The sequence below is a fragment of the Pteronotus mesoamericanus genome, unplaced genomic scaffold (assembly GCF_021234165.1).
Source record: "Pteronotus mesoamericanus isolate MK-2021 breed Mesoamerican mustached bat unplaced genomic scaffold, CSHL_Meso_final scaffold_54, whole genome shotgun sequence".
NCBI classification, from domain to species: Eukaryota; Metazoa; Chordata; class Mammalia; order Chiroptera; family Mormoopidae; genus Pteronotus; species Pteronotus mesoamericanus.
In genome coordinates, this window is record NW_026555321.1 from 41,457,307 (window position 1) to 41,469,982 (window position 12,676).

The 12,676-nt window shown below is 36.4% G+C and overlaps 1 protein-coding gene across 2 annotated transcripts in view; it reads right to left on the reverse strand.

The window, feature by feature from the left end:
• The window catches only part of DENND6A (DENN domain containing 6A), a 57,177-nt gene continuing 44,501 nt past the window's right edge, over positions 1–12,676 (reverse strand). Inside the window, exons 12-19 of one of the 2 annotated variants that reach the window (XM_054595685.1) lie at positions 8,501–8,566; positions 8,332–8,396; positions 7,679–7,768; positions 4,899–4,952; positions 4,684–4,793; positions 4,368–4,470; positions 3,086–3,160; positions 1–2,616 (exon numbers count right to left, since the gene is read on the reverse strand). In XM_054595685.1, coding sequence (XP_054451660.1) covers positions 2,485–2,616; positions 3,086–3,160; positions 4,368–4,470; positions 4,684–4,793; positions 4,899–4,952; positions 7,679–7,768; positions 8,332–8,396; positions 8,501–8,566 — 695 coding nt within the window. In that variant the 3' untranslated portion in view covers positions 1–2,484. The remainder of the gene's footprint in view (positions 2,617–3,085; positions 3,161–4,367; positions 4,471–4,683; positions 4,794–4,898; positions 4,953–7,678; positions 7,769–8,331; positions 8,397–8,500; positions 8,567–12,676) is intronic. The other variant, XM_054595684.1, reaches the window with a different exon arrangement.

Here is a 12,676-nt window from a genome sequence, read left to right on the forward strand (position 1 = left end):
AAAGTTAGGAAGTAAAAGGAATCCCATAATGCACATTTCATTTACTGTGCATTTTTTAAAGCATTCCAACCTTATTCAGAAATAATGCAAGATATTCAAGTGTTTTAAAATCAAAGGCCTTTAATTCGGTTTTCAGTAATGACCATAAATGCCTTCACAAAACCTCTTTTTTCAATGAAAACAGAAGGCACTAGGCATTACATAACACCCTGAAAGCAGTGATTTCTTCTGATGCTGGTGGAGATAAACATTAAATGGCAGGTTTTAGAGCTTAACAATGTCTCCTAAAAAGGGGGGGGAGGGGTAGGGAAGGAGGATAACTCTGAAAATCACCCCAAAATTAAGTTACCAGTCAGTCTTTCTTGGATACCCAGTGCAATTTTAAATTATTTTTACAAGCAATTTGAAATTAATAGATAAACCAGGTTAAGTATGTTAGGGTTTTCAATGTTCGTTAGGTTTTATTTAAATATAGTAAATATAAAGATAATCATGATGCTAATTGGCATCATTTGATACTCATTAGCTATGCTAAACAAACTTGAAATGATACGTTCTGTAGTAATTTAAAATATCCTTGATATGACACTAACAACTTTTAAATTCTAGTGACAAAGTGCATATAAATTGTGAGATTATTAAAATATACCTTTTGAAAAAATAATAAGATGATCATTTATATCTAAATAGGGTTTCCCAAAAAGATATGAAATGCTTTAGCAATTTAAAAGTAGTTGTCCCTTTTCCACAGGGTAACTGCTGTTTCACAAAATAACTCATATGATCTGAAACAAATCATTTCTTTCAAATGCCATATTCTCTGACTTTGAGGTATGCTTTAAGAGACTATACCCATGAGAAAAGAGCATATTTGAGTATAGACCACAGTTACAAACACAAGGAGCTTTTCTTGAGCCAGGAGTTATATTAACAGAAAAGGATAGCTTCTGAAGCCATTTCTTTTACAAACACATAAAACTAAATTTGTTTGTTTACTTGGAGGGTAATTCAAGAAGCAGCTATTTACATATGTGCTAATGTCTTATGTGCCTATTTTAAACAGTGGCTTCTGTAGGACACTCCTCTTCTAACACAAACCAAACACTTTCGGTAGAGTAAACCACCAAACACCTTTGGTAGAGTAAACCAAACCACAATCTTCTATTTTTGGCAAGGTAGTGTAAAAAAACAAAAAACAAAACAGAAACAAAAAACTAGCTATAACAGTGATTCAGGCAAAAGTTCCCAAGTCAAACAACAGTAGGAAAAGTGTTCTGAAAAATACTAATTTTGGGGTGGGGAGGACCCTAACAAACATAATGCTGAAAATCTTATAATCACTCAAGTGACTGTGATATAAAATGTTTATGAATGTCTTTAAGAATATTTCAGTTTAAAAAGTAGCTGATTATGAGGTTTATAATTAAATGTCTCTGAAAAACATACAAACTAATTAACTTAAAAAGGAAGCAATTAATAAAGGTTAGAATGGAATTTACTCTTCCATAATTAATATGAGATGCCTTCTTGCCTTCAGAGAAACTGATTAAATTTGAAAATGGTATAAAAAATAATGAGAGGCCTTGGGCAGGTAGCTCAGTTGATTAGGGCATTGTCCTGATATATCAAGGTTGTGGGTTCAATCCCCAGTCAGGGCACATACAAGAAAGTAACCAATGAATGCATCAGTAAGTGGAACAACAAAAGGATTTTTCTCTCTTTCTGTCCTTTCTTCCTTCCTTCTTTCTTTCCTTCTTTCCTTCTTTCTTTCTTTCTTTCTTTCTTTCTTTCTTTCTTTCTTTTTCTTTCTTTCTTTCTTTTCTTTCTCTTTCCATCTTTCTCTCTCTCTCAAATCAATAAATAAAAATAAAAATGAAATGAAACATACATGACAATTGGAAAAAAAATACCATGCCACTACTAATAACATGATGGGAAGCAAGAAACATATTGTTTTTTAAGCAATTATGCAAAAGTATGCCTTACATAATTACATATCATAATCAAGAAGAAGCTTCAAGACTAGCAGCTGGGTTTTGTGAAACATGTAGGACAACAGAAGGCACTACAAAAGCATTAATTACTTCTAACTACAGTCGGACAGTTCAGTCTTTTCCTTCTTCTTAAGAAGATAGCCAGTGTGAATGCTATTTTTATATCCCCCTGAGTTGAACATGATTGGGCAAAGCAGCACCAATTTAAAAAAATATTGGCAGTGCCAGCACTGCAGTTTGGAATCACTTATACTGATGGCCCCACAGGTCTCTCATAAGAGCACTTTAGAACACGATTAAAAATATAGAAATGCCTTCAGATATCCATTTTTTTAAAATAATGCACTAAAAAGTCAGAACAGCCTTTCCACCCTGTAGCTAGCATTTACAGCTATCTTCCACTCCAGATCTCCTTTGTGAGTCCAACTGAAATGTCAGTATACTTCATGATGCACACACAGTCCTTTTGGCTGGAGAATCCTGGCAGATATCACGTCATGCCTGTTTTGAGTAGTATGCCTTGCAGGTCCTCTGGCAATGCCAAGATAATTGCGTCTATGTGTGTCCGTAACTTTTCCATGGTTTCAGGTTTCACAGGTAAATGCTCTCGATCAGCCTGCAGCTACAGAAGGAACATTTGGAAGCATTTAAATTATCCTTTGAGACTGTATTAATACATTGTGTTTTCTAAATAAACATTTTTAATGGTCTAATGATTTGGAAACTTCGAACTTCAACCAGAATTTACAGAAACTATAAAAAAGCAAGGAACATGCCATTTAAACAATATACTGTTTGAATTCAGTAAAGGACTTCTATGTAAATTGATAATACTTTGTGCATACCACGTAGTATTAAATATAAGTGACAATAGTTCTGTAGAGCTCATTAGATTCCATGTAAATACTTTTAAAATAATATGGCAACATTATGATCTGCTTGCATGACCAAGTATTTTCAGACAGATCTACCATCAACTGACCAATCTCCAGTCCTCTCATTTAAAAAGGTTACGTCTGATATATCATGGACTGTTACCTCAAATACGAAGAAAATATGTGCAAAGATCTTTGCCTGTTTGGGCTACATACCAGCTTACTTTTTAGTTTCAATACAAGGTCTACTGTTTCTACTTCTGTGTGTTTCTGGGTCCAGAGAAGTAAATCCTACAAGAATAAACAAATCCCAAATCATTTAAGTACTCAAAATCCTTTTAAAACTACTCTATTTCAATAGGTAAAACTACTGATAAGGACAGGAAGGAAAACGAGAACAGGTATTTCACCCAGATATAGAGTTATAGTACAAAAATAATTCTGTATGTAATAGTCTAACAATGTTAATTAGATAATTTTCAACATTAGCCAGGACATTTGTTGAATGTTTGGCAGTAAAATAAAATTTAAGAACTTCCTTTCTGAGGTAGCCCTTTTAGATCAATCACGAAAAACAATACTGCAACTTAAAATACAATACTCACTCCTACCCCACTAAATACTGAGTACTTGAATTTATAAGGAACATGACTAACAAATGAAGGTAACTGTGAACATAAATATAATACTGAATGTAAACTTTGCATATTCACATAAGCTCTTCCTGGACTTATTTGTGGTTGTCTTCATCGTATTCCTTCTCTTAAAACTATAATCACCACAAGTTTGTGATAGAAAATTTACACTGAGGCTAGCCCATCTCAAGCTAAATATAAATGAAAATGAGACTATTCTTTATATTTTCACTTACTTTAAAACAGTTTGGTAACATATTACAGAATATCAAAAATCTGTCCAAATACAGGGAAAAAATGTTAAAAGTAACTGGAAGAGGTTAATAAGGCATGCTAGAAAAAATCTGGAGTTAGACTGCTTAAATTTGAATCCTGACTCTTCCCAGTGGTATGCTGGAAAATATTTAACAACCAGAAAAAGTCTCTGGTTTGTACCATTTGTCAGTTTCTGTGGTATTATATGCCCACTATAGCCAATTTCAAACTACTAACTTGAGATCAGTGAATGCGGAGTGGGGAAAGAGATGTATAGTCAGCTCTTATGAGCCAATGCAGTGGGCTCTAGCTCCCTGCCTGCTCTTTTACTTAGCAGTGATGTGATCTGAAGCACGTAACTCAACTAATAATCTTCAGATGTCCCATAATGCAGATCACAACAAACCTACTTCAATGAAATATAAAAATTAAGACATCATCCCTATAGAGCACCTACACAGTCCTTAGCAAAGAGCATAGGATCTAGAAAAGCAAGCTATTACTATTTATAAAGTAGTAGTTATGGATTGTTTTCCAGCCTGTAAGGGTAACTTTTTTTTTTTTTTTTTAATATTTGTTAATATCACACAAGCATGCTATACTCTAACCTCTTTACAAAGAGCCTCTAGATGGAGTGCCTCCAATTTCTGGGTCATTTCCTTCCGCCGGGTCTTGAACCAACCATCAAAATTTGGGGATTTTAGAAAATGCCTATAAAAATAAATTTTAAAAAAGCAAGTTTGATTATGATTTACTTCTTCTCCTTAATATCTTTCCTAATATCCAAGAACTATGTGAAACAATGGAATTCTGAACTAAAGAACTTAGGTCCAGTTTTTTATTTTGGGTGTCTTTTTTGGTTTGTTTTTATTTTTTTTTAAGTAAAGCTCTACAGATGGGTGAAAAAGAATAAAGAAGACTAACCGGTAAAGTCCAATCCAATCGCCTTTTATTCTAGAGGTCAACTGAGGTCCTGTTTTCTCAAGTGTTTTCATAAATTCTTCTGGAAGGAATGGTCTTAATTGAGGTGGACTCTAGGAAAAAAGAACAAACTATATTTAAAATTAGAAATGGATATGTTAACAGAAAGTATTACAGTTAGAGGACTCTAGTAGGAACTTAATTGAATATATTTATACCTTCCATGGAGAAATACTTTTCTGCAAAGGCATCAAGCTTGCCACATATCTTTCCTAAAATCAAGAAAATAAAGTTTATCAAGTTAGGTGTTCTTACCCAGAGAGTCTTCCAAAACATTTAAATAGACCTACTTAAAAAAATGGGTTTCCAAGTTTTTCATCGCATGGTCTGTCAATGGACATCAACATCATCACCCTTCATAATGATAAAGCTAAATTCAGATTGAATCAAGAAGTCAGACGTTCAATAAAAATGTACCTAACCTTAGCTAACCCAAGCAACTACACATTCTTAAAGATAATAATTAACTTTCCACAAAATACACTCAACATTTAAAAATGTATAATCTCTTTTAATCCTTGCAACCATCCTATGTGGCAAGTATTATTAGGAACCCAGGGTTTCAAAAGGCTAAGTACCCTGCCTTCAAAAGGCTAAGTACCCTGGCCCAAGGCCACACAGTTTAAACCTCAATTCAGATCTACTTGATTTCAATCCATGCTCTTAAGCACCACAGAAAAGTTCATTTATGTAAACAAATGTAAATGGCATAAAACAAACTAACATCCACAAAGCAAGAAAGAATATTTCTTGCAAATATATAATAGCAAAGATCTCCAGATTACCCTCACATAGTATTCACAGATGGATTACTTTACACTAATAATTACACGGACCTGACATCAAACTCTATTACACGGTCACTGTAACCAAAACAGTCTGGTACTGGCATAAGACCAGACACATAGATCAATGGAACAGAATAGAGAGCCCAGAAAGAAACCCATGTCTCTACTGTCAATTCATATTTGACAAAGGGGCAGAAGCTTAAAATGGAGTAAAAATAGCCTCTTCAACAAATGGTGTTGGGAAAGCTGGACAGCTAGCTACATGCAAAAAAACCTGATATTTGACCACCAACTTACACCATACACAAAAAACCCCCCAAGATGGATAAAAGACATATATAAGTCGCAGCACCAAAAAAGCCCTAGAGGAGAACATAGGCAGGAAATTCTCAGATATTCCACGCAACAATATTTTCACCAATATGTCCCCTAGAGCAAGGGATATAAAGGAAAGAATAAACAAATGGGACTTCATCAAAATGAGAAGCTTCTGCATGGCTAAAGAAAACATCTGCAAAGTGAAAAGGAAACCAACCATATGGGAAAATATATTTGCTAATGATACATCAGACAAGAGTTTGATTTCCAAAATATATCAAGAACTCACACAATTCCCCTCCAGGAAGACAAACAATCCAATTAAAAAATGGGCAAAGGACCTGAACAGACACTTCTCCAAGGAGGACATACACAGGGCCCAGAGACATGTGAAAGGATGCTCAGCATCACTAGCCATCAGAGAGATGCAAATTAAAACCACAATGAGATATCACTTCACACCAGTCAGAATGGCCATCATTAGATCATTAAATGGTCATTTGTCCTTTGGGAAAAAAGACAAAGGACAAATGCTGGCGAGGTTGTGGAGAAAAGGGCACCCTAGCACACTGATGGTGCGAATGCAGACTGGTGCAGCCACTGTGGAAAACAGTTTGGAATTACCTCAAAAAGCTCAAAATGGAACAGCCTTTTGACCCAGAAATTCCACTGCTGGGATTATACTCCAAGAATCCCAAAACACCAATTCAAAAGAACCTATGCCCCCCAATGTTGACAGCAGCAGAATTTACAATAGCCAAGTACTGGAAACAGCCTAAGTGCCCATTAGTAAATGGGATGATCAAAAAACTACAGTACATTTACACAGTGGAATACTACACAGCAGAAAGAAATTGGCTTCACAACAGCATGGATGGAACTGGAGAGCATTATGCTAAGTGAAATAAGCTGGAGGTGAAGTCAAGTACCATATAATCTTACCTGTAAGTGGAACCTAATCAACAAAAGGAACAAGCAAGAAAAATTTAACCAGCAGCATTGAAAGAAAAAAGAAACTGACAGTAATGAGAGGGAAGGAGGAAGGAGGGTTACAAGAAGAAGAACGGGAAGGGTCAAATCAAGGAACATGTATAAAGGACCGATGGACAAAGCCAAAGTGGGGAAGGACTGAGGGTGGGAGGTGGGGGTGGGTGGGGTAGGGAGAAGTGGTGTTGGGAAAACAAAGACAAATGTATTTGAATAAAAAATAAATAAAAACAACAAAAAACTACATGGAATCTCTCTTGTACCCATTTTACAGACTAGGACCACATTATGGTACCGCCTGCTTCTGTGAGGCTTCACTTAGTATTTTAATGACTTCCTATGAATTTCATGGAATATCCACAGCATTCAGTTATGTATCCCATAAATGTTTATTGAGTGCTGCCATATACCAAACTGAGAAAAAGATAATAAGAAAGACAGGTAAGACCCCTGTCATCATGTAGCTACAGTTATGATACCAAACTCTGTTCAAGAAAATAAAATCAGAGAAAGAAGCTACAGAATAACCTATTAAGGTGCAAAATGCAACAAATATAGAACACTTTACTACAATTATTTCATTTAAGATATTCATAACAACCTGAAAGGTATTTAGAAAAAAATTGGAAAGAAACTGAGGTAAGAAAAAGGAAGTGACTTTCCAAAGTCACACAGTTAATACAAGAACAGAGTCCAGGTCTCTTGCAAAGGACTCTATTTTTTTAATCACTAAGCACATGAGCAGACACAACACATCCATTAATACAAGATTTTGGTGGATGGGAAAAACATTCATATAACCTTCAACAAATCATTAAATTAAGTAAATGTATATGTTAACTTACTAATGGAATGATGAAACTTTGTGTCAGTTCCAAGAAATAGCGTCGCAGAATAACACTCTGAGCCTCAGAAGGACGTTTCTGTTGTACACCCTTAAAAGAGGAAACAATAAGAACCTATATCCTAGTGTTAGGGAATATAAACCAATGGATAATTACAAAAGTTCAACTGATATATAATATGTATACATATATTACCTGATATAAAACAAGCCCTAGAACTTTTATCTTGAAATTTAATCTGAAATTCAATATACTGTGGAAAAAATTCTTAAAGAAAAACGTAAAACATTCACCTCATACTTAAAAGTATCACAATGTTCACAATGAAGACTGCCTTTATTTCATACTTGCTATATTAATACTACTTACATTTTCCAAAATGTATCCATCCCCTACTGTTTCTAACTATCCCTTACTGTTAATGTTTTTCATTATAACTTCCAAGTGTCTAGGAAGATAGGCACTAGGTTGCAGCTCCAGCTCCCAATTTTAAGCCTATAGTTGCTGCTACTGTAGTCTCCTGATTTTTATGAAACTTTGGTTCAAAAGAGAGACCTCATTTCATATCATTATACATAAAGCACACACTGCCTAACTGGATACTGCATACCTGAATAAGAAAATTTAAATTGGTAATATAAGTAAATAATTACCTTCTGTAATTGTTTTATGATCTCTTCATCTCTACTTAGATATGGCTTATAAGAAGTATAAACTCCTAAGAAGTAAAGAAAACAAGGTTAAAAGGGTTTTTTTTGTTTTGTTTTCTTTTTACCATGTACCCGCATATGTATAGATTTTGAAATTAATAAAAGTCAATACCAGGTTTAGAATCCAGCGTCTTTAGGTTCTTCAATTTCTTCACTTTAACCTGCTTAGGAATTTCACCTGAAGGAAACATCAGAAAGATTCTGAGAATTATTCAAATTTCACATCACAAAACTGAAATTTCTTAAGATTGATAATTGACTTACTATTTTCTGTTTAGTTGGGAATATTATAGCTAATGTATTCTTCCTAACATCATTTAATGTTCAAGAACTTATTACTGGTAGTTTAAAACAGGATAAAGGGAATACCAGATTATGACAGTATTACAGAAGCCATTTGTGTAAATTATAGAAAATGGGTAGTTGATTTTTCATTAATATCTATCATTACTTAAAATTTTCCCGTTACTCAACTTGTAATTTAAGATATATGTGCCAAATACATAATATTGAAAATGCACATACCAATAGAAATAAAATACCCTCTAAGAATAAATGGAATTAAAAGCAACTCCTTAATTAAAATGCAAATATAGTATTCAAAGGTTTTTTTCTGACACCTTCCAAAATTCTACTTTCGCAGAGTAGAAACTTACACTGCCATCCGGTGGTGACAGTGTATGCCCCAACCACAGGTCTGATTCACAGAGGGGCAGGATTCCTGAGTAGGGCTGCTGTGAATAACTCCTGTACAACATGTAGTGGTTCTAGTCTTAAGCTATAGAGAAGTTACAATCTAAACCACCCTAACTGGCAAGAAAATACCTCAAGTTAAACACTTAAAGTGTCATACATACACAAAACATAACAGGCTTTCTTTCTCTTTTCCTTTCTCCATCTTTCCCTTCCCCTCCGTTGGTCCTAGGTCTTTTAAAAGTACCTTCACCTGCCTGAAGAGATTTCTCAGAGCAGCAAGAATATTAACTGGCAAGATATCACAAGAAAAGAAACTGCAGATTGATATCCTTCATGGATACAGATGAGAAAATCCTCAACAAGAATATTAGTAAATCAAATCCAGGAACATAAAGAACTATAACTCATGACCAAATAGGATTTATCCAGGTAATGTAAGGCTAGTTTAATGTTTAATATCCAAAAATCAATTATTATAAAATAACATGTTAGCAAAAGACAAAAACCACATAATGATTTCCATAGATACAGAAAAAGTGTTTAACAAAATTCAACACTAATTCACACTCTCCACAAACTAGTAACAGAAAGGCACTTCTTCAGCCTGATTAAAACACATGTATGAAAAACTCACTTTTAACATCATAATTAGACTTGCATACTGAAAACTACAAAACATTGCTGACAAAAAGTAAAGAAGATTTGAACAATGAAGAAACATTCCAAGTTCCTGGCTTGCAAGAATCACTATTTTTCAGGTGGCAATTCTCTCCCAAATTGATTACATATTCAACACAACTCCTGTCAACATCCAAGCTACTTTTTTTGAAGAATGACAAAGTAATCTTAAAACGTATATAGAATGCGAAAGACCAAGAATAGCGAAAACAATTTTGGAAAAAAAGAACCCAAACAACTAACATTAAAAGTATTACACTTCCAGACTTCCTGTCAAAATGGCAGCATAGTCAGTCCTGGCTCAACCCTTCCCACAACCACATCAAAAATACAGCTAAAGCTCTAGCTGGTGTGACTCAGTGGATTGAGAGCCAGCCTGCAAAACAAAGGGTTGCCAGTTCGATTACCAGTGTAAGGCACATGCCTAGGTTGCAGGCCAGGTCCCCAGCAGGGGGCATGTGAAATGCAACCACACATTGATGTTTCTCCCTCTCTTTCTCCCTCTCCTCCCCTATGTAAAAATAAATAAATAAAATCTTTGAGGAAAAAAAAAAAGAGCTAAAATACAGAACAACCATCACTTAGAACCGTCAGAAATCAAGCTGAATGGAAGTCTGGCAACTACGGAATTAAATAAACCACATCCATCCAGACTGGTGGGAGGGGTTCAGACACAAAAGAGGCTGGTGCCTCATCCATGCATAGTAGATAAAAATTTGGGAGGGGAATATTAGAAGTGAGGAGTCCCTGTCCTACCCCAGACCCCAGGCCCAGGGTTCCAGTGCCAGGAAAACAAGTCCCCACAACTTCTGACTGTAAAAACCAGTGAGGATTGAGTCCGTGGAAGAAATTTCTGGAGCTCCAAGCAGTTCCTCTTAAAGAACCCATACATGGACTCACCTACTCAGACTCGCTCCCTCTGCGCTCCAGCACCAGGGTAGTAGCTTGAAAGGCACCAGTGGTACACAGGGAGTAAATAAAGTGTCTGGCATCAAGGCCAGCAGAGGCCATTGTGCCTTTTTTAAACCTACCACCCACAGAGCTGGCAAGCTGGTGCCATATCTGAGACTCCACCAACAAGGCTAACACTGTTTGACCACTTTTGGAGATCCCAGGGACTCCGCTCCTCCCAACTTATGGGCCCAACCAAGCTGCTTTTCCATACGAATGGCTGGTCTTGGCTCAGGCTTCATACCTTCTTAAATCCTATCAAACAAGCAACAGCTGGCTTCAGTGAGCCCCAGGCATGGCACTAGTAGCAGCCAGCCTAAATTCACAGCTTTGCTTCGCCTGGGAATCTCCAAGCCCAGCACAACTAGCATTCTCATTTTAGATTGCTTTATAGCTCAGGAAGGGTGGTCCGGGGCAAAACATAGGTGGGGGCTGACCTTGGCCTGCATTGCCTGGGAAACCCCAGGGCCAGCTAAAGACCACTTGGAGCACCGCCATCCTGCTCCTGCACAGCTGATCCTCCAATGAGAGTGGAGGTTGGTGGTGGTCACAGCCAATCATTGCTGCTGACTTGACCTGGGTAAATCCCTCCCATTGATCTGCTAACAGTGATCAAGGCTCAACTACAAGAGGAGAGTGTAGTCAGCCCACACAAAGGGTGTGTGCCTTGAATAACCAGCTTGGGTGACACCTACTACATTAAGTTCCAGTACCAAGACAATGAGTCAAAGCAGCTCTATACATAGAAACAAACCCAGGGAGGCTGACAAAATGAGAAGACAAACATAGCCCAAATGAGAGAACAGATCAAAACTCCAGAAAAAAAGCTAAATGAAATGGAGATAAGCAATCTATCAGATGCAGAGTTCAAAACACTGGTTCTAAAGATGCTTAAGGAACTTAATGAGGACCTTAACAGCATAAAAAAGACCCAGTCAGAAATGAAGGTTACACTAACTGGAATAAAGAACAATTTACAGGGAAATAACAGTAAAGTGGATGAAGTCGAGAATCAAATCAATGATATGGAACATAAGGAATCACAAAGCAACCAATCAGAACTGGAAGAAAAAAGAATCCAAAAAAATGAGGATAGTACAAGCAGCCTCTGGGACAACTGCAAGAGATCCAACATTCACATCATGGGGGTGCCAGAGGAGGAGAGAAAGAGTAAGAAATTAGAAATCTATTTGGAAAAATAATGAAAGAAAACTTCCCTAATTCTGGTGAAGGAAATAGACACGTTAAGTCCAGGAAGTACAGAGTCCCAAACAAGATGGACACAAACAAGTCCACACCAAGATACATCATAATTAAAATGCCAAAGGTTAAAGATAAAGAGAGAATCTTAAAAGCAGCAAGAGAAAAAAGTTACGCAGAGGGGAACTTCCATAAGATTGTCAGCTGACTTCTTAAAAGAAACTTTGCAGGCTAGAAGGGACTGGCAAGAAATATTCAAAGTCATGAAAAGCAGGGACCTACAGCCAAGATTGTTCTACCCAGCAAAACTATCTTTTAGAATCAAATGGCAGATAAAGAGCCTCCCAGACGAGAAAAAACTAAAGGAGTTCATCATCACCAAACCAGTATTATATGAAATGTTAAAGGGACTTATTTAAGAAAAAGAAGAAAATCAGCTCTGGCTGGTATGGCTTAGTGCACCGGGTGCTGGCCTGCAAACCAAAGGGTCGCCGGTTCAATTCCCAGTCAGGGCACATGCCTGGGTTGAGGGATGGGTCCCCAGTATGGGGTGCATGAGAGGCAACCACACATTGATGTTTCTCTCCTCTTTCTCCCTCCTTCCCCTCTCTCTAAAATAAATAAATAAAATACTTAAAAGAGAAAGAATAAAATCAAAACTAAGAACAATAAAATGGCAAAAAGTAAAAATGTATCAACAATTGAATCTAAAAAACAAACTAAGCAAACAAGAAGGACAGAGACAGAATCATGGATACAGAGA